The sequence below is a fragment of the Heterodontus francisci genome, chromosome 4 (genome assembly GCF_036365525.1).
Source record: "Heterodontus francisci isolate sHetFra1 chromosome 4, sHetFra1.hap1, whole genome shotgun sequence".
Taxonomy (NCBI): Eukaryota; Metazoa; Chordata; class Chondrichthyes; order Heterodontiformes; family Heterodontidae; genus Heterodontus; species Heterodontus francisci.
In genome coordinates this window covers 105,447,668-105,475,079 of record NC_090374.1, presented here as the reverse complement: position 1 = coordinate 105,475,079, position 27,412 = coordinate 105,447,668, and the positions used below count along the sequence as shown (strand labels likewise).

The 27,412-nt window shown below is 45.0% G+C and overlaps 2 protein-coding genes across 3 annotated transcripts in view; one reads left to right on the top strand and one right to left on the bottom strand.

Moving 5' to 3' along the window:
* LOC137369178 (retinal dehydrogenase 2-like) overlaps positions 1 to 5,085 on the top strand; it is an 81,039-nt gene extending 75,954 nt beyond the window's left edge. For both annotated transcript variants that reach the window (XM_068029958.1, XM_068029959.1), the window contains exon 13: positions 501 to 5,085. In XM_068029958.1, the coding sequence (XP_067886059.1) occupies positions 501 to 573 (73 nt within the window). In that variant the 3' untranslated portion in view covers positions 574 to 5,085. The remainder of the gene's footprint in view (positions 1 to 500) is intronic.
* Positions 5,086 to 24,167: 19,082 nt separating this feature from the next.
* The window catches only part of LOC137368698 (transmembrane channel-like protein 2-A), a 109,684-nt gene continuing 106,439 nt past the window's right edge, over positions 24,168 to 27,412 (bottom strand). Inside the window, exon 20 of the mRNA XM_068028858.1 lies at positions 24,168 to 24,490. Within this exon, the coding sequence (XP_067884959.1) occupies positions 24,261 to 24,490 (230 nt within the window). The 3' untranslated portion in view covers positions 24,168 to 24,260. The remainder of the gene's footprint in view (positions 24,491 to 27,412) is intronic.

Below are 27,412 nucleotides of genomic sequence, written 5' to 3'. Positions count from 1 at the left end.
TCCTGCTCCATAAGGACAGCGACACCTCTTGCAACAGGTATTCCATTGATAGTAAAAGGAGCAATTTAGTCCACATTGCTACTTGCAGACATATCTCTATCCAACAAACGGTTTGTTTTTGGTGCCAACAATTGTCTCCTCTTTAAGGGCCAGGAGCAGTCATTTAAGAGCAGCTAGCCAGCTGGACTTTGCAACTGGCAGCCAATTGTACTGCTGGCCTGACTCCCTGTGGATGTGTTCCATGTGGAGGGAGCCTGTTGTGACGGAGAGGAGGAGCTTGTCTCATTAAGTTCAGTAAAGCGAGCCCTCTTTACTGCTGACCTGGGTGTATACATAGTTGCAATTTTGCTGTTCTTAGAAACTTGGGGCTAAAGTGATCAAATACAGACCTGTGTTCAACTATGTAAAGACTTTTAGATGAATAGGAATTTTGACAACCTACATTACATAGAATTCAATACAAAAGCCGCATTACTGAATATTATTTTTTTTTCGTCTAGGGGAGAATATGGTCTCCAGGAGTACACCGAGATTAAGACCATCACCATCAAAATTCCACAGAAGAATTCCTAAAATATTCCAATTAAAATATGTTATGCCTGAAGAATTAGAAAGTGACTAGTTACAGCTCAGTAATTTGCGGCTTTTAAAGTCTAAAGTAATGCATCATGTTTCATCTGTGTAGTTTCACAATAATGCAGGCTTGTATCTTACAGCTGCTCTGCCCCACAAAGTATAAATAATGCATCAAAATAGTATTTACCTGTTAGTTAGTTTTGCTAATGCTTAGTTTGGATTTTTTTTGTTTCTAACTTTTGGGGTTTTAGTCATTTAATGAGAGGCTCAGCTCATCTGACTCCGTCAATCAAAGCGATAAACGTTTCATCTTTTGTTTGATGTAGTAATATTTACTTAATACTGCAAGTCTGTCAAAACTGCTTTGAAATTCAGTGACCCATCAGTTTATTTGAAGTCAGTTCATATTGTGCAGGTTGTAAAAAAAAAATTAATACATTCCCACTATTTTTCCAATCATTTTTGACAGATCATGTAAATAGTGCACATGATATCAGGATAGATTGAATAAAAGATAAATGCTTTGGTTCAAGAAAACTCAGAAAATAAGGGGCCATAGCAGCTCTAACAATCAAAATGAAATTCCTCAGCTAGAATAATGAGGATCACCACCACAATTCAACCATAATATAAGCAGAGAGATTTCACTAATGCCTTAAACTCCACATAAAGAAAAAGACTTATATAGCACTTTATTGCGACTCTGAAAAGATCTCAAAGCACTTCACACGCAATGAGTTTCTTTGAAGTGCAATGACTGTACTTATGTAGGTAATTAAAAAGTAAAATAAATTACACTCTTGAACATCGGTTACCATAGTAAAAACATCGGTCAGTTGTAAACAGTGAGATAGACAGATGTTAGGTTGTCAGGCTCATAAGAAGATCTCTGAGTATAAATACAAATCATTTAACATTTTTTTCCATAATTTTTTTCTTTCTCATCCTGCATTGAAATCCAGGCTGACCATGTTGGGTTAAAAGTTTTTCTCGTCATGTGTAGAAAATTTGTATTTGAGTTCATGAAGGTTTCTTCTCTTCTGTGTTTCCAGCCTAATCATAAATGCATTCTTTTTTACAGTGTATTCACAATACAGATTTAGTACCAATGCAAAGTGGTATCATCTCACCAAAGCTAAACATAAGCACTGGAAATTTCTTTGGGACATTTCCTCCTCTGCCACCAAAACTGCAGCTAGTGCTTGTAAATGGTTTCTGCTGGAGTTAGGTAGGTGAGGGGAGAGAAGCCCCGAGGAATGGCCTAGTGGTGGAGTGTAAATCGAGTGCTAAGGTGCAAAGTCGTCAGAAGCTGGAGTGACACTGCCTCTTAAAGAATCATAGACTGTTTACAGCAAAGAATGAGGCTATTCGTCCATGTGGGCTGTCTGCAAGAGCAACTCCTCTGCCTTTTCCCCGTGGCCCTGCAATTTTTTACTTTTCAGGTGCTTATCCAATTCTCTTTTGAAAGCCACTGTTGCATCTGCCTCCACTACACTCTCAGGCAGTGCATTCCAGATCCTAACAACTCACTGTGTAAGAAGATTTTCCTCATGTCGCCATTGTTATTTTTGCCATTCACCTTAAATTGGTTCTCAACCTTTCTGCCAATGGGAACAGCATCTACTCTGTCTGGACCTCTCATGATTTTCAACACCTCTATCAAATCTCTTATCAACCTTCCCTAAGGAAAATAACACCATCTTCCCCATAGGGGAGGTGGTGGCATAGTGGTAATGTCACGGAACCAGTAATCCAGACAACCAGGCTAATGTATTGGTGATAATAATCGGCTGCGGCTGTTCAATTTTCAGTCCGTTAACACCCTATCTGTACTAATGCTTTGTCTTTCAACACACCATTAACATATTGTTTGCCTTTGCTCCATGACCTTCTCGTCAGCTATTCTGTGACCTTGTCCTATCTACACCTTCTCCTTTGTTATCTCTTGCCCCACCCCCGCTTTACTTGCTTATAACCTTTCACATTTCTAATATTTGCCAGTTCTGAAGAAGGGTCACAGACCTGAAACGTTAACTCTGCTTCTCTCTCCACATCCACAGATGCTGCCAGACCTGCTGAGTATTTCCAGCATTTCTTGTTTTTAGATTTAGATTTAGAGATACAGCACTGAAACAGGCCCTTCAGCCCACCGAGTCTGTGCCGACTATTAGCCACCCATTTATACTAATCCTGCACTAATCCCATATTCCTACCACATCCTCACCTGTCCCTATATTCTCCTACCACCTACCTATACTAGTGGCAATTTATAATGGCCAATTCACCTATCAACCTGCAAGTCTTTTGGCTGTGGGAGGAAACCGGAAACCCATGCAGACACAGGGAGAACTTGCAAACTCCACACAGGCAGTACCCAGATTTGAACCCGGGTCGCTGGAGCTGTGAGGCTGCGGTGCTAACCACTGCGCCACTGTGCCGCCCTATTTCAGATTTCCAGCATCCACAGTATTTTGCTTTTATTTTAATGCATTGGTGATGTGTGTTCAAATCCCACCGCTTAATTAATAAAAAATCTAGAATTGAAAGCTAGTCTCAGTAATGGTGCTATGAAACTATCATCAACTATTGTAAAAACCCATCACTAATGTCCTTCAGGGAAGGAAATCTGCTGTCCTTATCTGGTCTGGCCTACATGTGACTCCAGACCCACAACATTATGGTTGACTCCTAACTGCCCTCTGAAATGGCCTAGCAAGCCATTCAGTTGTCAAGGGCAATTAGGGATGGGCAACAAATGTTGGCCTTGCCAGTGATGCACACATTCCATGAAAGAATAAAACAAATCTATCCATGTAACTGAAGTCCCTCTTCTCTGGAACCATTCTTGCAAATCTTTCCTGCACCCTCCCTAAAGCCTTCACATCCTTCCGAAAGTGCAGTGCCCAGAATTCACCCTAATACTCCAGTTGAGGCGAAACCAGTGTTTTATAAAGGTGCACCATAGCTTCCTTGTTTTTGTACTCTATGCCTCTATTTATAAAGCCCAGAATCCCATATGCCTTTTTAACCATTTTTTGGACCTGCCCTGCCACCTTTAATGATTTGTGTACATATACCCCAGGCCCCTCTGCTCCTGCACCCCTTTTAGCATTGTATCCTTTATTTTTTATTGATTCTCTACATTCTTCCTACCAAATGTATCACTTCACACTTCTCTGCATTAAATTTCATGTGCCACATGTCCGCTCATTCCACCAGCCTGCTTATGTCCTCTTGAGGTCTATCACTGTCCTCCTCATTTGCAAATTTTTAAATTGTGCCCTGTACATCCATGTCTATGTCATTAATATATATATCAAGAAAAGCAGTGGTCCCAGTGTCAACCCCAGCAAAACCCCACTGTATACCTTCCACCAGTCAGAGAAACAACCGTTCATCACTACTGTTTGTTTCCTGTCACTCAGACAACTTCATATCTATGCAGCCGCTGTCCCTTTTATTCCATGACTTTCAACTTTGCTGGCAAGCCTATTATGTGGCATTTTATCAAATCCCTTTTGGATGTCCATGTACACCATATAAACTGCCTTCATCAACGATCTCTGTTACCTCATCAAAAAACTTAATCGAGTTTAAGATGATTTGACTTTAACAAGTGCTTCTAACAAGCCTATAAACTGGTTTTCCTTAATTAATCCACACTTGTCCAGTGACTGTTAATTTTGTCCCAGATTATTGTTTCTAAAAGCTTTCCCAGTACTGAGGTTAAACTGACTGGGTTGATCCTTACACTCTTTTTTGAAAAAGCTTGTAACATTTGCAATTCTCCAGCCCTTTGACACCAATGCTATATCTAAGGAGGATTGGAAGACTATGGCTGGTGCCTCTGCAATTTTCTCCACCCCTACCCCCCCGCCCCCTTACTTCCCTCAGTATCTTCAGATGCATTTCATCTGATCCTGATAAGTTATCAACTTTAAGTACAGCCAGCCTTTCTAATACCTCTTTATTCACCAGGAAGTCTCCCTCACTTCAATCTGATTGTTGGGTTGGGTCCTAACTCTGGATTCATGCTGTACTTACACTTTAACTGCAACCACAGTTGTAATCTGAATGTACCCTGAGAAACAAAGGCTGGAATTTTACGCCACCCCATCCCCCCGCCCCCGTGGGAGCAGGCTGGAGGCTAGGAGGGGTGGAGTGTGAAAATTGTGTAGGAGGCGGGGGCTGCCATTCCCGTTGCTTTCCCGGCCAGGCTGCAATTTTGTGAGTGGCAGGGCAGGAAACAAATGGTCCACCTTCCCCAGGCCAATTGAGGCCGTTAAGTAGCCAATTAATTTCCGCTTAAAGGCCTCCTCCCACCGCCGTTGGTATATTACCAGCAGTGGTCAGGCACTTAATCAGCTGTGGAGGCTGCCCGGTAATACCAGGCAGCCTCCTTGTGGGCCCGGGGGGGGGCCTTCTGATCGGGCATCCTGTGCCCTATGGAGGGTCCCCCAGCAGCTCCCGCTGGTGCACCTCCCCCTCCGCCTTCCTGATCAATTACCACCCACCTTGCTGGGGTCCAGCCAATTGTCCCTGGTGAGGCCTGAAACCTCACTTAGCATTTTCGGCGCCAGCGTCCATGATCCTCTTGAAGCTGGGTGCAGTTCCAGCAGAGGCCACCACTCCCGATGGCGCTGCAGGGACTGAAGAGCTGCCAGCCCGCTGATTGGCTGTCAGCTCCTGGATGTGGGACTTCCTGCCTCAGAGGGGCAGAAGGCCCACTTGAGGCCAATTAAGGGCCTGGGCCATATAAAATCTCTGCGTGACTTCCAGGCCTGTCGGAGGTGGGCTCACCGCCCCCCCCAATTTTTAAGCCGGTGGGCAGGACCTCCCCGACGTAAAATTCCAGCCAACGAACAGAGGAAATCTTCAACAATGCATATATGATGTTGCTATACACATCAATCAGAGGAATTTTTATCCATCGTCTCCTCCTCTAACTCAGTCCTTCTCAGAACATCAAAATGATACAGCTCTTTGCCTCTCTCATTCTTTCCCTTACAACCTGCAGATATTTAAAATTTGGCTTGCCTAGTCACTACTTCATGACTTAGCTCATCTTTTATAACCATTTTTCTGTCCTCTACCAGGGCTATAGAAGTCATTTTAATGATGTAGCAACCCTGGAACAGAGCTTCAGGTGATGGGAGTGCAAATTTGGAATTCAGGTATGGATGTTCATGCATCCAATTCCAGATCCAAATAATTTTCAGTTATTAAAATTAATGAACAGAAAGTCATGTGGACCAGGAATTCTGCATGCTGACTTCAACATCTACATTCCCAATTTGTGCTCCCGGCGCATGAAGCTCTGTGCTGAAAAACACTATATTTAACCTAACTCACTGTGCAGGAAATCTACAGGATTTAGTTGAATGCTGGTTTAACAACAAGCCCAATATTACTCTCCATTAATTGGAAACGTGTAAAATCAACATTGCATCCAATTTGCCTGTTTCCAACAGGTGGGTGAGGTTAAAATTGCCCTCCTGATGTCTACCCTATATTCCTTCATCTTGGTTATTTAATAATTAAAAATACCATCATAACTGATAATGTCATGCTGTAACTATAAAATGATCTTATTACCTTATATTTTAACATGCATGTAAATGTAGTCAAAATGAAGGAAAAACTGAAATATTGTTATAATCTTGCTTGTACTAGTGCTAAAAGTTTTGCATGCAGAATATAGTACTTCAGTAAGTGTCACAGACTACTGACTACATTCAGGTTGACCTGTGAACAAGTTGCTAAATTTGAATTTATAATTTTTTCCCCCAAATTTGTCCATTTTGGATTAATTCAGGCTTGGGAACCAAAATGTGTTCACCAAAGGTGTACTAGCTGGTAATTGCTGAAGCTGATCTTAAAACTTATTGTCAAACAATGAAATGTGAATCCAGATTTTGGATTCAGAGTACTGAGTATCAAATCCATTTCCTTCACCTGCCCCTCCACCCCATGCTTCAATCTAATCTCGACACTGAATTCTAACAGCAGTCATTTTAGCACTACTGCTCCAGAAACGTGTATGCAAAAGGTACCATTTATGTTATGTCTTTGTGATTTAATTAATTGTTGTAAGATATTTCAATGTAGCTTTTAGTAGTTAATAGCTTAGTGCTTTACACTGGACAATCGTTGTTATGACACCATTGTGTTATAGAAATGTACAACATAATGGGCTTGAACATTTATTCCATTTTATTTTTGAAGACGCAATCATTAAACCTGAGTAATGTGAGTATACCAACTTATTTGTATTAGGATTTTTTTTTATTCCACAATTAAACAGGATTTAAAAAAAAGCAATTAAAAATATTTTAAATATGTTCAGTTATAAACTTGACAAAAAATTTTCAGGATTTTGGGACTTTATCACCTCCTTAGAAATAATTTTTTAAACTGATACTTTGAAACGGCATTCTGAAAAAATCTTTCAGAACACATTTGGAACAAAGCAGAATAACTAAGGAAACACAGGGATGGTGTTTGTCTCCCTTCTGCTCTATTTACATTTCTAAAGTGATTGGTAGCAGGATAAAAATTGCAAGAGAAAAAGAAAAGCACTGATTTATGCTGGTGGTTAACCCATTCTGGGCTGGATTTGTTCACCTCCGGACGTCAGGCTCCGGGGAGTGGGGGCCGGAAGATCAGAGCGGCAACAGCCCGCCAAGGAACCCAACGTCGGGACTGTCTGGCCCGATCGTGTCTGCCGCTCTGCGATGGGACCCTGGTTTAAATATTTAAATGACCTTTCTGCATTCATTTAAATGGAATTCCCTGCGTTCTCATCTACAGTTCCAGACCTTCAGAGCAGCGGACGACACTTACGTGATTGGGGGGAGGGTATATGGGAATGAGCTGCTGGGTTCAAGATCGTGGCAGCTTGCAACCTGTGCATGCCGGCCACTATTTTTTACGTCTGCCGCAACAAAATGCAACCCTCTGATATTCACCGGGTGGGCCTCAATTTAAGCTCCTGCCAAAAACAAACAGGAGCCGAGTAAATACATTCAAATAGAGTCAAGCGAAGCAGTTAAGACCCCAGCTTGATTTTAATAACAATCAACGATGCCACCATTACTTCCTCAACTTGTCTGCAAATCATGGATGTAAAGGGTAGGAGGCAGCCATTTTCATTGCTGAAGGGATTTTAAAACACTGCAAATATTTAGATTAGATTAGAGATACAGCAGGTGACCCTTCGGCCCACCGAGTCTGTGCCGAACATCAACCACCCATTTATACTTCTTTTTCTTTTGGGCCTCCTTATCTCGAGAGACAATGGATACGCGCCTGGAGGTGGTCAGTGGTTTGTGAAGCAGCGCCTGGAGTGGCTATAAAGGCCAATTCTGGAGTGACAGGCTCTTCCACAGGTGCTGCAGAGAAATTTGTTTGTTGGGGCTGTTGCACAGTTGGCTCTCCCCTTGCGCCTCTGTCTTTTTTCCTGCCAACTACTAAGTCTCTTCGACTCGCCACAATTCGCCGAACATCAACCACCCATTTATACTAATCCTACACTAATCCCATATTCCTACCAAACATCCCCACCTGTCCCTATATTTCCCTACCACCTACCTATACTAGTGACAATTTATAATGGCCAATTTACCTATCAACCTGCAAGTCTTTTGGCTTGTGGGAGGAAACCGGAGCACCCGGAGAAAACCCACGCAGACACAGGGAGAACTTGCAAACTCCACACAGGCAGTACCCGGAATCGAACCCGGGTCCCTGGAGCTGTGAGGCTGCGGTGCTAACCACTGCGCCACTGTGCCGCCCTTTGGGAGATATTTTGTTGGTAGTTTGTGGCAAGTTAATTAATTAATTTTAAAATTCTTGCGATGGCTGGACAACCTTCTGAAATCCTAAGGGGGTACAGAAAATGTACTTTTTTCTTAAAATGGACAACCTTCTAACAATTCCATTCTAGCCAGAGGAAGAGAAACAGCAGACAGATATGTCAGGAGCACATAGAACTACAGGAATCTCCCAACAAAGGCTCTAAACCTATGAAAGAATTTTTTAAAAAATGCCTGCACTTCCCTGAAGAGCAAAAGGAGGTTGCACATCTCAAGGTGAACTGTTATAGAGTTGTGTAACTTCCTGCAATGTGATCTGCAACTCACTGCCACAGCTGGCACTGCATTGCTTGTTGCAGTCAAAACCACACAGCCCTTTGCATCCAGCTCCAGCAACATCAATTAGAATGCAGTTAATGCTCATAGAATCATCGAATGAAAAGCATAGAATGAAGCTATTTGACCCATCAGGCTGGATTTAATGTTGACGGCCAGAGTCCCGTTGCCGGGGCTGAAAGCTGGGGCGAGCAATCCCACCTCGGTGGGACCTGGGGCCTCATTTTGCTGGTGGTTTCTAAACAAGTGGCTGCTGCTGGGACTGCCATCCCTGTTATGGACAGCGGCCCACCCCCAAGTGCTGTGCACCCAATCAGAGGGCCGGTAGCTCAGCAGCATCACCACTGGAACTGCGCTGGGAGGATAATGATGCATTGATGGCCATGCACCCTCAAAGACAGGCATGTGGGGTCTGGGGGTGGCAGGGCTAGTCAGGCAGGTCCTGGCGAGGGGGGCAGGGTCACGGAGGGCAGATGGTGCCATTGCTGCGGGGGAACCACTCTGTAGGCCAAAGAGTGCCCAAAAAGGTGGGTTTGCACCCCCCCACTTCCCCCCCCCCACACACAGAGCCTGCTGGGATGCTGCCAAGGTTTACCAGCAGCTGGTAAAATGCCAGCGGAGCTGGGAAAAGGCCCTTAATTGGCCAGTTAAGTGGCTCATTTGGGCTCTGGATGGGCGGGCCTTCTGCCACCTTTCTCTTCACTGGCAAAATGGCATGGTGACATGAAGATGATGGGCACGCTACCCGACATCTTCCCGCACCATTTCACCAGCCTTCCTGCCTCCCAGCCCATTCCCCAAAGGGCTGGTAAAATTCAATCCATCCTGTCTGTGCTTTGAAAGAGCTATCCAATTAGTTCCATTCTTCCACTCTATCCACATAGCTCAGAAAGCTTTTGCTTTTCAAATATTTATCAAATTCCTTTTGCAAGTTTTCATTAAATCTGCTTCCATCACACTTTTAGCATAAGCAGGTGAATGCTTCCTGTTTTGCCAAAGCAAACATTTTCATGTTCTCCATGAATAACCATTAACTGCAGAATAACCTCTAGAGTTCACTCAGGTTGTAGGCTTCCTATATAACTGACCATAGTCAACTATGGCTCCTGATCCCTCTCAAACTGTCTGCAGTTTTTGACACAATTGACCACACCTCCTCCTCATCACCTCTACTCTATTGTCCAGCTGGGTGGAACTGTTCTTCGCTGGTTCCATTTTTATCTGCCCAGTTGTAGCCAGAGAATTTCCTGCAATAGCTTCACTTCCTGCTTCCACACCATTACTCCTGGAGTCCACAAAGATTCTATCCTTGGTCTTCTGCTCTTCCTCATCTACATGCTGCCCCTCAGTGACATCAGGCTGAATTTTACCGGCCCCTCAACAGCGTGGGTCACAGCCGGGGGAGCCGGTAAAATTCTGTAGGGAGAGCTTGCCTCGACCCGCGACATCGAGAAGGGCCCGCCGCATATTACCGGCAGCGGGGGGGTCCTCAGTTCGGCCCTCCCAACGCTCGGCAGCAGCACCCCAATTAGAATATGTAAAACACTACTTACCTCTGCAGATTATGCATCCCGCCGCCTCTTGCTCCACACTTCCGCATTTTACGTAGAATGGGCGGCCGTCACGTGCCGTCCCGTTCACGAACAGAAAATCAGACGGGACAGTAGAAGCAGGAGTACTGGACAGTGAATGTAAATGGGGATTACAGGGGTCTCAGCTTTGCATTCTGGAAGGGAGGAGGGAGGGGTCTGGGATTACTGGAGTGAAAGCTCTGTAGGCATGAAGGGAGGTACTGTGTACCCTCCCTCCATAAACAGTGTACGCTCTGTGTTTCTTTGTGTTTGTGAAGGAGCAATGGCACTGTAGTCACCCTTGTGTCAGGAGGGTGCCAGAAAGGGTAGGAGCATTAAGGTTATATGGATGATGGGGGCAATCGATGCAGCTGGTAGGGTCTTGATGTGGTCATGCTGTGCCACTCTGAGTGTTAGCCAAGATGGTCAATGCCATGCCACGCCACGTAGTTGATCCATTAAAGCACCTGATGTACCCATCAACACAATCCCTGCCCTGTTAGGAACCTTCGAATAAATGAAGGGTTCAACTTTATTTATCACATGGAAATGGGATTGGCTCATCCTACAATGTGTGATCCGCTTCTCCTGAGGATCCATATGCACCAGGTGCAAAATCAACAGGCAGGTGTGGTGCAAGCAGAGGCCCCCGGTCGTGAGCAGCAGCCCCCAAGGGAAGCTCGCCATTATGGTCGCCGTGCATCTACAGGCCCCACATGACATGCCATCGCATGTCAGAGCACCAGTGGTCAGAGGCGATTGTACATGTAGAGAGGGTGGTGACACGTCTCTGTGCCCTGCTCAAAGATGACCTGCAGCCCGTGGGCTTCGGTGGACATCCTATGCTTGCTGTCCTCATTGTGGCAGCGGTTCTTAAGCTTGACGCCTATGCAGCTTTTCAGGGGCCCACCATACAGTTAGCAGTGCACCACTGCATCAGGGAGGTCACTGATGCCCTGCACCAGAGGGCCAGTGAGTATGTTCACTTCAGGATGGACTGTCACAGCCAGGCCCAGAAAGCCATCGGTTTCGGCATCATTGCCGGAGAACCATAGGGTTAGGGTTCATAGACTGCACTCATGTGGCCATCAGTCCTCCAGCCAGGCTATCATCTGCAGACGTCACCATTAAAGGAATTCTCTCAATCTAGGTGCAGCTGGTAAGTGATCACCAGAGATGCTTCATGCAAATCTGTGCCCACTTCTCAGGCAGCTGCCATGACACCTGAGCCCTGCGCCATTCCCAGCTGCCACTGCTGTTCACTGAACTGGCTCAGATGGAGGGGTGGCTTCTTGGAGACAAGGGCTATCCCTTGCAGACATGGTGCCTGTCACCAGTGAGAGACCCCGCCACTGCTACAGAGGAGAGATACAACACCAGTCACTGAGCTACAACAGCCACCATAGAGTAGGTGATGGGCATGCTGAAAGAATGCTTCCAATGCCTGGATGGATAGGGTGATGCCCTGTACTACGGGCTGAAAAGGCCAGCTCCTTTCTTTGCTGCTCACTGTGCTTTGCACAACTATGCACCCAATAGGGGGCAGGCCTGGCATGATGAGGAGAGACATCAACAGGTTTCCTTCTCGGACCATGAGGATGCTGAGGACCTACAATAGGAAAGGCGCACGGGAGGGCAGACGGCACCCAGGCTCCATGCAGGGTTAGCAGTGAGCTAGGGATGTACGGCAGTAGCTTATCAGACAAAGGCTCTCGGCTCCATAGGAACTGATATGAGCTCTGCAAATCACTCATCACCCTCGCTCACCTGCTATGCATCAGTCCATGTCTGCAGCATCCCCGTGTAAACCATTAGAAGCAGCAGCTGACTGAGCCAATGTCCATGTCACTGCATCCGTGGAGACGCTCATGAGTAATGGTGGCATGGCAATGATGTTAGTGCATACAGTGGCTTTCCTGAAAGACCATGGTGAAATGAGATGTGGCATTGGCGCTACATGCTGGGACACATCATTCACACAGAGAAAAATACATACATGTTGGTGAGGAACATTTAGTGAAAGACATATTTACATTGCTGTGACACCCGTGCATTCCTATTTGAAAACCAATGCAGGACATGTGAGGAAATCTGTGCTGTTCTCATTGTTTTTCAACTATTCCACATCGACGCATGTTCACAAACACTTTGCTTCTGCAGCAGCTGATCATAGTTATTATATTTAATATATCTAGTTAGCAATGCAGCTAGAATATGAACATATTTTCATGTTTATTAACAAAGCTCGTTCATTTGCAGTTACATGTATTTTCACATAACAGCTAGCAGAGAAATGAATATAGATTCCAAATGCACATTAGTCTGTGGCTTTTCACAATCAGATGATTAGAAGGTCTGTGAACTTGGTCACCGACTTGAAACTTAGCTCTGCTTCTCTCTCCCACAGATGCAACTTGACCTGTTGAGTTTCTCCAGCACTTTCTGCTTTACTGCCAGATTGACAGCAGCCTCACTCTTCAACAGTAAGGTAAGTATTTCTTTGACAGCTGTCAGGAAGCAGGTGCTGGGGCACTTTAAATAGGGCCCCAGCACCTGTTGCACAGCTGTCAAAAGCTTCCTCACTGTGCTGGATGTCCCCCTCTCCCCATGTAATATGGGGGGTGGTGCGTTGCACTGATGCTAATGAGCCCCCGCGCGTAATATCGTAGGGGCTCGGTGGCGGCTGCTGTATGCAGGCAAACCACTGAGTTCAAAGCGCGCCACCACGCGAATAAAATTCAGGTCATCATCTGAAAACACAAAGTCAGATTCTACATCTGTGCTGTGACACCCACCTCTGCCTCATCACCACTTCTCTCAACTCCTCCATTGCCTCTAATCTGTCACGTTGCTAATCTGACATTCAATATTGGATAAGGAGAAGTTTCCTCGAATTAAATATTGTGAAGACCAAAATCATTTTCTTTAGTTTCGACCATAAAATGGATTCCCCAGCCACCAGCCACCAATTCCATATCATCCCCTGCAACTGTCTGAGGCTAAAACAGACCATTCACAACCTAGGTGTATTTGACTCTGCGGTGCGCTTCCAACCACATATCCGCTCCACCACCAAGATTTCCTACTTCAACCTCTATCGTTGCCTAACTTCACCCTGCCTCAGCTCATCTGCTGCTGAAACCCTCACCCATGCTTTCGTTACTTCTAGACTTGACCATTTCAATGCATTCCTGGCTGATCTCCAATTTTCTACCCTCCATAAACTTAAGCTCATCCAAACTATTGCTGCCCAAATCCTAACACACACCAAGTCCCGTTCAACCATTGCTGATGTCCACTGGCTCCTGGTCTGGCAATGTCTCAATTTTAAAATTCTCATCCTAGTTTTAAAATCCTTCCATGGCCTCGCCTCTCCCTATTTCTGTAACATCCTCCCACCCTATAACCCTCTGAGATTTCTGTGCTTCTCAAATTCTGGCCTCATACCCCTCCCAATTTTAATTGCTCCACCATTGGCAATCGTGTCTTTGGCTGCCGAGACTGAACGATAATGACTGCACTTGAAAAGTATTCATTGGCTGTAAAATGCTTTAGGATGTCCTGGGGTCATGAAAGGTGCTATATGAAGACAAATCTTTCTTTTTAGATCCTAACCTCTGAAATCTCCTTCCTAAATCTCTCCACCTCTTCTCCTTTAAGACACTCCTTAAAATGTATCTCTTTGATCAAGATTTTGGTCATCTGTCCGAATATCTCCTGATGTGGCTTAGTGTCAAATTTTATTTAATGTCACTCCTGTGAAGCGACTTGGGATAATTTACAATGTTAAAAGTGCTACATAAGCGCACTGTCGGCAATGCTGCATGCCTTTATTTAAACCACTGCAGAAAAAAAAAACCCTTAGCAAATGTAATCACCTCTAAGTCTGCCAAATGATGCTTCACCTCCCGAAGGACGTGGATGAGCTTTCCGGACGTCGATGGTGGGCACTGAGGAAATGGCTTATTACCTGCACCAGATTCCACCCCCCCTCCCCCCCCTTTACCCCCTTCCACCCCCCCCCCCCCACCCCCGTCCCCTTCCCTGCTCCACCCTCTCAGCTCACCCCCTCACAACCCCGTCCCAGCCCGCCCCCCCTCGCACCATCTTCACCCCGCACCCCCTTCCCCTGCACCCCCCCCCACCCCCTCCCTCTACCCCTCCCCACCCCCTCCCTCTACCCCTCCCCCTTGCATCCCCTCCTCCCACCGGCACCATCCTACACCTGTGTAGGGGCCCCAACAACCCCACTGCCTTGTGGGCGTCTCGGGAGAGACCAAGGCTAAGGGAGTAAACCCTAACAGAAAATCCGGAGCGGAACCCCGTAGGCGGTCATGTGTCACCTTTGGCATGTTTCCGGCAGTTCCTGCAGCCATACTGGTGCCAAACGTCGTGTCCTGCACTCCTTTGGACCCCACCAGAAAGGCCGAGAGGGGGGTTTTGACGACTGGGCAACTCTCAACCTCCATAAATTTGCCCAGGCATGCGCCATGGAGAGGTCACTCCATAGTTGCCTCACAGCGACTGAAACAACACGGAAGGCAGCAGTTACGGGTTATAAGTCCAGATAAATTGGCGTAGAAACTGGGCGCCACGGGTTGCCTTTGTCGGTGGGAGAGGTCATTGCACCTCACTGGACAGCTACCGCCCGCCTCAAACCGGGCAGCCCCCGGTCAATAAGGTTCTGTCCCGCCACAGTCTGCCTGCTTCAATGGGTGCTTGGAGCTCAGGGTCATTGCCCGAAAGGTGGACTGATACACCGCACCAAACAACATGAAAAAAGGAAAGAAGGTACCAGCCCTTCGCTTTGCAAGCTGGAACGTCAGAACTATGTGTCCTGGCCTGTCGGAAGACCTTACACAAATCAACGATTCTCGGAAGACCGCCATCATTAACAACGAGCTCAGTAGACTCAATGTGGACATTGCAGCACTTCAGGAGACTCGCCTCCCCGCGAGTGGCTCTCTAGCAGAGCAAGACTACACCTTCTTCTGGCAGGGCAGGGATCCTGAAGAACCAAGACAGCATGGAGTGGGCTTCGCCATCAGAAACTCCTTGCTCAGCATGATAGAGCCTCCCTCAAATGGCTCGGAACGCATACTGTCCATCCGACTGCTCACCACCTCTGGTCCAGTACACCTACTCAGCATCTATGTTCCAACACTCTGTTCCGCACCTGAAGCTAAAGACCAGTTCTATGAACAACTCCATAACATCATTAGCAGCATCCCCAACACCGAACACCTATTCCTGCTGGGGGACTTTAATGCCAGGGTTGGGGCCGACCATGACTCATGGCCCTCCTGCCTTGGGCGCTATGGCGTTGGAAGGATGAATGAGAACGGGCAGAGACTGCTTGAGTTGTGTACCTATCATAACCTCTGCATCACCAACTCGTTCTTTCACACTAAACCCTGTCACCAGGTTTCATGGAGGCACCCAAGATCACGTCGTTGGCACCAGCTAGACCTCATTGTCACAAGGCGAGCCGCCTTAAACAGTGTTCAAATCACACGCAGCTTCCACAGTGCGGACTGCGACACCGACCACTCCCTGGTGTGCAGCAAGGTTAGACTCAGACCAAAGAAGTTGCATCATTCCAAGCAGAAGGGCCACCCGCGCATCAACACGAGCAGAATTTCTCACCCACAGCTGTTACAAAAATTTCTAAATTCACTTGTAACAGCCCTTCAAAACACTCCCACAGGGGATGCTGAGACCAAGTGGGCCCACATCAGAGACGCCATCTATGAGTCAGCTTTGACCACCTACGGCAAAAGTGCGAAGAGAAATGCAGACTGGTTTCAATCTCATAATGAAGAGCTGGAACCTGTCATAGCCGCTAAGCGCATTGCACTTTTGAACTACAAGAAAGCCCCCAGCGATTTAACATCCGCAGCACTTAAAGCAGCCAGAAGTACTACACAAAGAACAGCTAGGCGTTGCGCAAACGACTACTGGCAACACCTATGCAGTCATATTCAGCTGGCCTCAGACACCGGAAACATCAGAGGAATGTATGATGGCATGAAGAGAGCTCTTGGGCCAACCATCAAGAAGATCACCCCCCTCAAATCTAAATCGGGGGACATAATCACTGACCAACGCAAACAGATGGACCGCTGGGTTGAGCACTACCTAGAACTGTACTCCAGGGAGAATGCTGTCACTGAGACTGCCCTCAATGCAGCCCAGCCTCTACCAGTCATGGATGAGCTGGACATACAGCCAACCAAATCGGAACTCAGTGATGCCATTGATTCCCTAGCCAGCGGAAAAGCCCCTGGGAAGGACAGCATTACCCCTGAAATAATCAAGAGTGCCAAGCCTGCTATACTCTCAGCACTACATGAACTGCTATGCCTGTGCTGGGACGAGGGAGCAGTACCCCAGGACATGCGCGATGCCAACATCATCACCCTCTATAAAAACAAAGGTGACCGCGGTGACTGCAACAACTACCGTGGAATCTCCCTGCTCAGCATAGTGGGGAAAGTCTTTGCTCGAGTCGCTCTGAACAGGCTCCAGAAGCTGGCCGAGCGCGTCTACCCTGAGGCACAGTGTGGCTTTCGTGCAGAGAGATCGACTATTGACATGCTGTTCTCCCTTCGTCAGATACAGGAGAAATGCCGTGAACAGCAGATGCCCCTCTACATCGCTTTCATTGATCTCACCAAAGCCTTTGACCTCGTCAGCAGACGTGGTCTCTTCAGACTACTAGAAAAGATCGGATGTCCACCAAAGCTACTAAGTATCATCACCTCATTCCATGACAATATGAAAGGCACAATTCAACATGGTGGCTCCTCATCAGAGCCCTTTCCTATCCTGAGTGGTGTGAAACAGGGCTGTGTTCTCGCACCCACACTTTTTGGGATTTTCTTCTCCCTGCTGCTTTCACATGCGTTCAAATCCTCTGAAGAAGGAATTTTCCTCCACACAAGATCAGGGGGCAGGTTGTTCAACCTTGCCCGTCTAAGAGCGAAGTCCAAAGTACGGAAAGTCCTCATCAGAGAACTCCTCTTTGCTGACGATGCTGCTTTAACATCTCACACTGAAGAATGCCTGCAGAGTCTCATCGACAGGTTTGCGTCTGCCTGCAATGAATTTGGCCTAACCATCAGCCTCAAGAAAACGAACATCATGGGGCAGGATGTCAGAAATGCTCCATCCATCAATATTGGCGACCACGCTCTGGAAGTGGTTCAAGAGTTCACCTACCTAGGCTCAACTATCACCAGTAACCTGTCTCTAGATGCAGAAATCAACAAGCGCATGGGTGAGGCTTCCACTGCTATGTCCAGACTGGCCAAGAGAGTGTGGGAAAATGGCGCACTGACACGGAACACAAAAGTCCGAGTGTATCAGGCCTGTGTCCTCAGTACCTTGCTCTACGGCAGCGAGGCCTGGACAACGTATGCCAGCCAAGAGCGACGTCTCAATTCATTCCATCTTCGCTGCCTTCGGAGAATACTTGGCATCAGGTGGCAGGACTATATCTCCAACACAGAAGTCCTTGAAGCGGCCAACACCCCCAGCTTATACACACTACTGAGTCAGCGGCGCTTGAGATGGCTTGGCCATGTGAGCCGCATGGAAGATGGCAGGATCCCCAAAGACACATTGTACAGCGAGCTCGCCACTGGTATCAGACCCACCGGCCGTCCATGTCTCCGTTATAAAGACGTCTGCAAACGCGACATGAAATCGTGTGACATTGATCACAAGTCGTGGGAGTCAGTTGCCAGCATTCGCCAGAGCTGGCGGGCAGCCATAAAGACAGGGCTAAATTGTGGCGAGTCGAAGAGACTTAGTAGTTGGCAGGAAAAAGGACAGAGGCGCAAGGGGAGAGCCAACTGTGCAACAGCCCCAACAAACAAATTTCTCTGCAGCACCTGTGGAAGAGCCTGTCACTCCAGAATTGGCCTTTATAGCCACTCCAGGCGCTGCTTCACAAACCACTGACCACCTCCAGGCGCGTATCCATTGTCTCTCGAGATAAGGAGGCCCAAAAGAAAGAAAGTGCAAATGCAAGTTGTTGTTGTTTCGGAGCAAACAAGTAAATGGAAGAAAAGTTGGATCAATGAACCAATGGATATAAGTGAGGTGGTATCAATCTATATTCACTGCATTGGGCCCGCATGCACACAGAAAGGAATTTCTACATGCCATCTTTTTATAAACCTATTCCAACAAATACCTATTTACACTTAAATTTTCTATAAAGAGAAACAAAAAATGCTGGCAATATGAATAAACCCATAAAATGCTGGAAATGCACAGCAGGTGTATTTGCATCTCAAAGAAAAAAAAGACTGGTGTTACAACCAGGTGAGAAAGAGGTCTAGGGTTCCCTTTCAGCCTTCTTACAGGTCTTACTGTAACAGGGTTTAATTTTAAACACATCATGTTTTTAGCTCCCCCTTGGAGAATCCTTGCTCACCGCTTTCCAATTATAAGGCAAAGAAACCAGCACAAACAGGCTTTCTTAGGTTTAAAAAAGAAAGGTTGAAATTTATTAAAGTTAAACTTAAACTCTAATTCGGTTAATGCTGACGTATACATGATGCGCCCCATGCTAGCACGTATAAGCGATACACACATGAAAATAGAGACAAAAAAAACAGAAGAAAAAATAAAGTGTAAAGGTTTGAGGCAATATCTGAAGAGTTGTTACGGTTCTTCGAGCTCACTGTAGAGTCTTTGATTTTAGGTAGATCTTGCTTTTTGTTGGGGCCCAGTATTCTTCTTAAACCTTGTTCGCTGTAGGAGACTTTTCTCTCTTGGGGTTCATGTGTCCTCAGTGGATTCAGAGGCTTGTGAGAAAGAGATGGGAGCAGACAGGAGAGATCTCAGTCCAGGAGCAAACAGCTTTCTTCCCAAATTGTTAGTAAAATTAAAAAAATTCAGGTTGCCCAGCACGTTAGTCATGTGACTACTTGGTTTGACCATGTCCGTTTGTGTATTTGGCTATCTTAGCAGTCAACCTGGAATGCGAGTTCCCCCACCTTCAACGTCTGGTGATCAAAAGTCCATTGTGGGTTGAATGTCAGGAAATGGCTGCTTTGTCCTTCCAAACACTGTCTGTTAATATGCAAATGTCTTTCTCAGCCATGGCTGATCTGTTTAACAAGTCCTTTCTTCACTCCAGTAACAGTTTAAAATCAATGTTCATGATAAAATTAATGCGCCTCATTTTTGGCAGGTGGGGGTCTAGCCTGACAATTGGTGAATATTTCAGGTATAAGTCTTTGTTAGAACAGAAAGGTAGACGTTTGCCATTGTAAGGAGAGGAAGGGGTCAGCCTGGAAAACTGGGTTGATGCAGTCAAATACTGTCAACCCCTTGCCCTCACTTTCCACCCCAACAGTTCCAGAATGGTGGTCTATTTCTTTACTCATTTCAGAATTGGCTGAGCTCATGAGTCTTTTCAGCATTTTCTGTTTTCGCTTCAGACATACTCTATCTGCAAATTTTCTCTCCAATTTCTCCCATATTTTACTGCTGGCTTTTTGTGGGTCCAACAGTTTCCTACATTTCTATTTTAGAGGTTGTATTTCACACACAGTTGGAGTATTAAGTACATTTTGGGGCAATGAATTATGAAGAGAAATTTGGGAAGTTAGAGCTTTATCACTATAGATGAAAGGGTTAAAGACCTGACAGAGGTCTTCAAAGTGATGAAGAGTTATGGTAAGGTAAATTACAATACATTGTCCTTGTAGGTCATTGAGACAAGAAAAGGTCACAAAGTCGACAGTCACAAAAATAATAAAGTGAAATTAGAAATAAAGCTTTGCAAAAATTGCTTAGAAATTGGAATTTTCTGTCACAAATCAATGTAGAAAGAGATTCCATAAATTCTTTTTAAAAAGAGTTAGATATCGTGAAAAAGAAAAATGGTCAAAGGCTGGGGATTAAGGAGGAGAGTAAGATTAATGTGGAGAAATGTGGTAGCACAGATTTGAGAAACTCTTTCTGATAGTGAGCTGCATTCATAGAAATATAGAAAATAGGAGCTGGAGTAGGCCATTCAGCCTTTCGAGCCTGCTCCACCATTCATTATGATCATGGCTGATCATCCAACTCCGTAACCTGTTCCAGCTTTCGCCCCATACCCTTTGATCCCTTTAGACCCAAGAGCTATATCTAACTCCTTCTTGAAAACATACAATGTTTTGGCTTCAACTGCTTTCTGTGGTAGTGAATTCCACAGGCTCACCACACTCTGGGTGAAGACATTTCTCCTCATCTCAGTCCTGAAAGGTTTACCCCATATCCTTAGACTATGACCCCTGATTCTGGACTCCCCCACCATCGGGAACAAGTCCTGTTAGAATTTTATAGGTTTCTATGAGATTCCCCCCTCACTCTTCTGAACTCCAGCAAATATAATCCTAGCCGACTCAATCTCTCCTCATACGTCAGTCCCGCCATCCCAGGAATCAATCCATTAACTTCTCTAACTTTAGTAAAATGCTTATTTGCTTACTTTTCAGTTATAAGTCTATCCCCGTTACTGGTCTGGAGGTTTACTCTGGGTATCAACAACTCAAGTCTACCAAGTTATTGTTCACACATCGCACGTTTATTCAGCGTTTCAAAATCTTATCTTCAACAGAGATTGTAGTCACACGTCCATGTAAGCTAGATTACTTGGATTCATCCGAGAGTCAGAACAGAGCAGATGATCAGTCCTTCTCTTCCAATTCTCCAAGTAGTTGATTAGACTACTTAGTCCTGAGCTAGCTAGCCAGCACTTCGAAGCACTCTTTCTTATACCCTGTTTCGTGCATGCTATCTGCATGATCAGCTCAGGATAGGCTGGACCTGACTACCCGATGTACAGTGATTGGTTGACATGACACATCGGTTACAAACTTAGCAACAGATTGGAGATGCCTTCATCAGACCTTGCAGGTTTTAGTACATTCACTTCCCCTTTAGCAGTTCAGTTACACCACATCGCTGCTTCAACACATCCCACTTACCTGCTGTGGACAATTGTTTACCACTTTTAGCCACACGCACTACTTCCCCACGTACCAGGTTACATACAGTTCACGGGTTGGATGGTGGTCGCCTACAGAGCTGCACCCCTTTAAACCTTACCTGGTCCCTTTAGGGTCCAGTTAGTTTTAGATAAAACCTTCCAACTCATGATCCTCCGACCTCCCCCGAGGAGTCCCTTCTTGGAAAACCTCTCGTGTAAGTGCCTACATTTCCCGTTTCTTAGTTCGTCACCTTAGCTGACAGAGGATGATGAGGAGGCAAAGCAACACCACACGCTGAGCTACAATCAGAACATGAGAGAATATTCTGATCCAGGGGTGAACTTGCATGTTCCCACCAGGTGGTCACCTGTATTTCCTCAATGTCCCGTTGCAGTTGCCCACTCCTTTGCTGGAGGATGTAATAAACCTTATGCACTCGGTCCAGCCCTTGTCTAACCTCTGTCATATGCTCTGGCAATGGGGGTATGGGGTATGAGAATTGGCTAACATACAGTTACAGATCGTCCCTCAAACTTTCAATGGCATTGAGGACCACTACCTCTCGCCTGTGTATGTCCACCAGTTCCACCTGTCCTATCCTTGAGGGAAGCATTGGGGTAAAACATACTGTACTATTCTCTCGGGGGCACTGTGTCCTACCATGCCAAAATTATGTCTGGGAGGTAGTCACACAATATTTCCCCTTACTCATGTAAGCCGACGAGTTGGACTCATAACTGCTGATACTGCCTCCATTATGCAGTTAATTGTTACATTAAAACCACAGAGTGTTTCCTCAGTAGCATAGACAGGATGCGAACACACTATAGTTGATTCTCCCGTACAACATCCTCTCAATGGTGTTCCCAGCATTACTTTTCTAGAGCGGACTGCATAGGGATGGATGTGATAATACATGACATGGTGTCCTTCCCTCATTACTCTAACATTCTCTACCCAGTATACATCCTTAGATGCATGATTCAAAGTAATAATAGGTATTGCCGGTACCATTCCCAATAACATTCCCCCCTTTTCAATACAGTTAGTATTAACAGCATACACACATATTAATCCCCTGAGTTGGCAACTGGTCAGATTGGTTGGTTTCGAAACCAAATTCTTAACCTGATCATTACTGATCCAGAGGGCTATCTCTCCTTGGTGAATTTGCCTCAGGTTTTCCCGGGCCTGTTCGACAACCCAACTACCGTAGGTAGAACAGGCATCGTTCTTAGCTGCTCTCTTTCCTGACTCCTCCACTTCCCTAGGCAATTTATTGATTATTTTCGCATGATCCTCCATGGTGGGCAATGACAATTTAACCCATTTGGTCAGTCTTTGGGCATTCTGAAACCTATCTGTTTGGATCTTTTGTCTATCCCTTAGAATTTCTTTCAGCTGAGTGCTGAGGGTCCTAACCTTTCGCTCCAAATTGGCTATGTCTAAGGTGTCTACTACGCCTGTCCCGGTAATAAAACCTGTTATTACATCATTCACCAATCCTCTTTTACTCCTTCTCAAATTTCCCCAAGACCCTCATCTCGGCCCAGTCACATGCCTCCAAGCCCAGTCTCCCTCCAGAGCTCTGGCCTGGGATCCCTGTGCCTGGGTTTCCTGTTCGATCACTCACTTCACCAATCTTTCATATATTGTTCTAGTCAGATTTGAGCACCACAGGGGTAATCCCAAATCTGAGATGTTTAGGACCATGGGTACCAACTCATGGTGTACATTATCATACAAAACTTTATTTGTTTTTGTCAACATCAGTCCATTGTCTGGTCCAGGGCTTCATGCTTTATTTAAAAAAAAGTCTGGTGGGGGAAAATGTTATGGTATTTTTTTTTCCACAAGTTGTGTTGACTCTAGTAATCTTCAACAATCGGTAGAACATTTACATCACCTTTACCATCTTCACTGAAACTGCAAACAATTCATGGGGATGTGTGAACAATTAACACATCCAACAGGCAGTATGGTCATGTTTGTTACCACAGTGAGGGAGGAACAGTTCTTGGCTGGATTGAGATGGAATGTTGGAACACAAAGCATGCCAATGTCATGACCCAAGTGATTTCACTGTCCAATGTTTTACTTGTTCCTGCAAATTCTGCTCTAGGCTGTACCAACCAATCATCGCCTATGTGGGCCCAAAAATTCCATGTGATATTCTCTAGCTGTAATGATGGAGGCTGGCAGGAATTCACAGGTAAACAGACTGTTTACACACTCATTCCAGGGTTATCTGCTGGTCTCCTCTCAAAGTTATGGCGGGAGACCATTTTCAGATTTAATAGATTAGGTTTTCTATCATCTCCAGACTAGAATATTATGAAATTAGACTAATTGATTTGATATTAATCATTCTAAATGTTCCTTTATGACATGCCACACCACACTTTAGCAAACATTATTTTTCAGTGACAAAGTATATAAATACCAAAAGCAACTACATAATTATTACTGGTGACATGATTTATAATGCACCTGCATTTAAAAGTCATAAATCATTATTAAAGAAATACAAGAACCAAAAATCCCATCAATAACTCTTCATGCTTAAATTTATGCCATTCTTAATGGCCATCAATATAGAACCAACTTCAACATCTCAAAATAATTAGTGTACTTATAATTCATTTCCATCAGAAAACATTGTCTTTACATTAGCTTTACCTCAAAACCAGTGCCTATATGAACATAATGTATAATGATTTCAAACAAATTTTGTAAGAAACATCAATGCTTGAGAAAAAGGTAATCCATCAAGCTTAGACTATTATAATCAAATTATTGTTGCTTCTTATAGAAAATGGTGAGTTTATCGAGGAAAGGTGTAACAGTTTTGGAGTTGGGTAAAAAGTTGCCCAGAATGATGTCTATATTTGACTCGACTTTTGTACCAACAATTCCATACTGACAGCTGAAAGTACAGTTGAGAGATGATTATATTTTCCGCTCGCAGCTCAACGTCTTGGTTGACCAGGTGGAGGTCTACGTGGGCCTGGACCTGGAGTTCCAGATCTTGGTTGTCCTGGTAGGCGTGATGTTTGTCTTGGGTTAGGTGGTTTTGTTACTACCATTCTCGGAGGTGGTGGCAGCTGTGTCATTTCTTTTCCATCCTTTCCATTAGTTCTTGTCGCTCCATTGTTGACAGTGGGCTGTTTCTCTACCACAATTTTATTTGTGTTTTGCCCTTTCAACATAAAAGAAAATAAAAATGTTTTTATCTCAAGTAGAATTTAATAGAATAATATTAAAACAATGAATGAAAGAAAAGCGTGGCAACGTGTTGGCTAAAATAGGCTTCCAACAAATACTGTTAATCGCAGTGTATACGTCAACCTTTGAAGCCTCCAAATATCATTCCAACAACAGGGGTTAACTTATACGCCAAGTCTAAAATGGGATCTGCCGGAATGGTTGTGGGTGGTCGTCATTTTGAAATGTGAAAAAAAATAACACCGGTAATTCATATTAAATCAATGTGGCATGGTTTATTGAATAAATTAATTCTACAAAGATAGCTTTACCCACAATCAAAGCATTTTAAAGGCCATCAAATCCATTGTCTTCGGCATCCAATGCAAAGAAGTCATCCAATTCATTCTCAGTCACTTTGGCTATGGTATTATCATAAGGATCCCACTTTGGATCAGATGTGGCACTTTTAGTTTCACAATCATTCCTCTACAACAAATCATTTTCCTCTTCATTCATTCAATTGGATATTCTGTATTTTTTGAAAGGTCTGATGACAGTTTGTGCCCTAATAGTGTCCCATGATTTGATGACGAAACCACATAAAACATCAGTGGGGCAGCATGTATATTTCCACTCATTGTGAAGGTTTTTTTCTATGTCAACCACCCACCTATTCCATTCTCGTGAACACAGTCCTTGAATGCCTTGTTGAGGCACACATCCAAAGGTTGAACTGCAGATTTTAGACCCCCTGGTATAACTGCAATGTCGGTGCTATTTCTTTCCAGACACCTCTTGATCTCATCAGTTATATGGGATCTGAATGTATTCCATACTAATAAGCTGCATTCTTTACGCAGGCCAGCGGGATGCCTATTCACACACATTATCGATCCATAACTTCACTCCATCCTCATCCATCCAACCGCTGTTATGGACATGTACGAACACTCCTGCAGGCAGCTTGGTTAGTATAGTTTTATGTTTGAAAATAACCATAGGTTTTCATTTTGTTCCATCAGCCATATAAGTTAGTACCACCATGAATCTTGTCTTTTCATGTCCTGTAGTTTACTGTTTTTGAACCTTTCCACTCCATGGTTCAGTTGCTGGGCATATGAAATTCATGGGCGTTTCATCTATTTTGCCAATGTGGCCTAATGGGTACTCGTGTTTTTGCTGCTATTTGATGATGAATCGCTGGTGTTACGACCAGGTGAGAAAGGTGTCTAAGGGTCCTTCTCAGCCTTCACCTGGTCTCACTGTAACAGGATTTAATTTTAAACACACACTGTTTTTAGCTCCCGCTTGGTGAATCCTTGTTGACCACTTTCCAATTATAAGGCAAAGAAACCAGCACAAACAGGTTTTCTTAGGTTTAAAAAGAAAAGTTGAAATTTATTAAAGTTAAACTTAAACTCTAATTCGGTTGATGCCTACGGATACACGACGTGCCCACACTAGCATGCATATGCGATACACACATGCAAATAGAGACAGAAAAGAGCAGAAGAAAAATAAAGTGGAAAGGTTTGAGGCAATATCTGAAGAATTTTTGTTACAGTTCCTAGATTGTAGGTAGTTCTTGCTTTTCGTTGGGGGCCAGTATCCTTCTTAAACCTTGTTCGTTGTAGGACACTTTTCTCTCTTGGGGTTCCTGTGTCTTCAGTGGATTCAGAGGCTTGTGAGAAAGAGATGGGAGCAGACAGGAGAGATCTTCTCAGTCATGGAGCAAACAGTCTTTGAGTTCAAAGTCTCTGTGACCAGTTCAGAAGAAAACCTTGGAACAGCCAGTTAGTCATGTGACCAGCTGGTCTAACCAGTCCTGGCCCTTGTGGATTGTATCCTCCTTAGCAGGCCCTGGAATGCACTTCCTCATCCTTGGTGTCTGTTAGTATGTAAATGGTTTGTTTCAGCCACCGTTGATTTTTTCAACAAGTCATTTCCTCGCTCCAACAACAGTTAAAACTGTTCAATTGTTCATAACAAAATTGATGTGCCTCGTTCTTGGCAGGTAGGGGCCTAGCATGACACTGGAAATTGGTAATTTTGGCATCGAGGTCTTTTGGCAGTCTCTGAGCAATCTTGGTCTTCTGCCACAACACTAGACATTTTTGTTCCATAAAGTGGCTACACCAACTGGCTTTTGCTCTGAAATCTTTGCTGGGTTCAGGGTTTGATTTGGCCCACTTAAGTGCCTATATACCCATTGCATTTCTGGTGACGCTGTAACCATTCTGATGTTTTTTGAGGACCTGTTCCGATGCATGCTTCTCAAGATCAGGCCAGTGACCGGTCCCTGTTCCCATGATGCATTTGGTCTTGGGCATCTTCTTCAGGACTTCCACCTTCCATCTTCACCTTCTTCCATTCTCACCCCAGTTTTTCACTAACACCGAATTCCCTCGCTGCAGCTCAGTTATTTGACGAGTTAGCAAATGTTATGACTTATATCCTGAGCTTGGCCATGTGAGCCGCATGGAAGATGGCAGGATCCCCAAAGACACATTGTACAGCGAGCTCGCCACTGGTATCAGACCCACCGGCCGTCCATGTCTCCGCTTTAAAGATGTCTGCAAACGCGACATGAAGTCCTGTGACATTGATCACAAGTCGTGGGAGTCAGTTGCCAGCGCTCGCCAGAGCTGGCGGGAAGCCATAAAGGCGGGGCTAAAGTGTGGCGAGTCGAAGAGACTTAGCAGTTGGCAGGAAAAAAGACAGAAGCACAAGGGGAGAGCCAACTGTGTAACAGCCCCGACAAACAGATTTTTCTGCAGCACCTGTGGAAGAGCCTGTCACTCTAGAATTGGCCTTTATAGCCACTCCAGGCGCTGCTCCACACACCACTGACCACCTCCAGGCACTTACCCATTGTCTCTCGAGATAAGGAGGCCAAAGAAGAAAAAGAAGATAT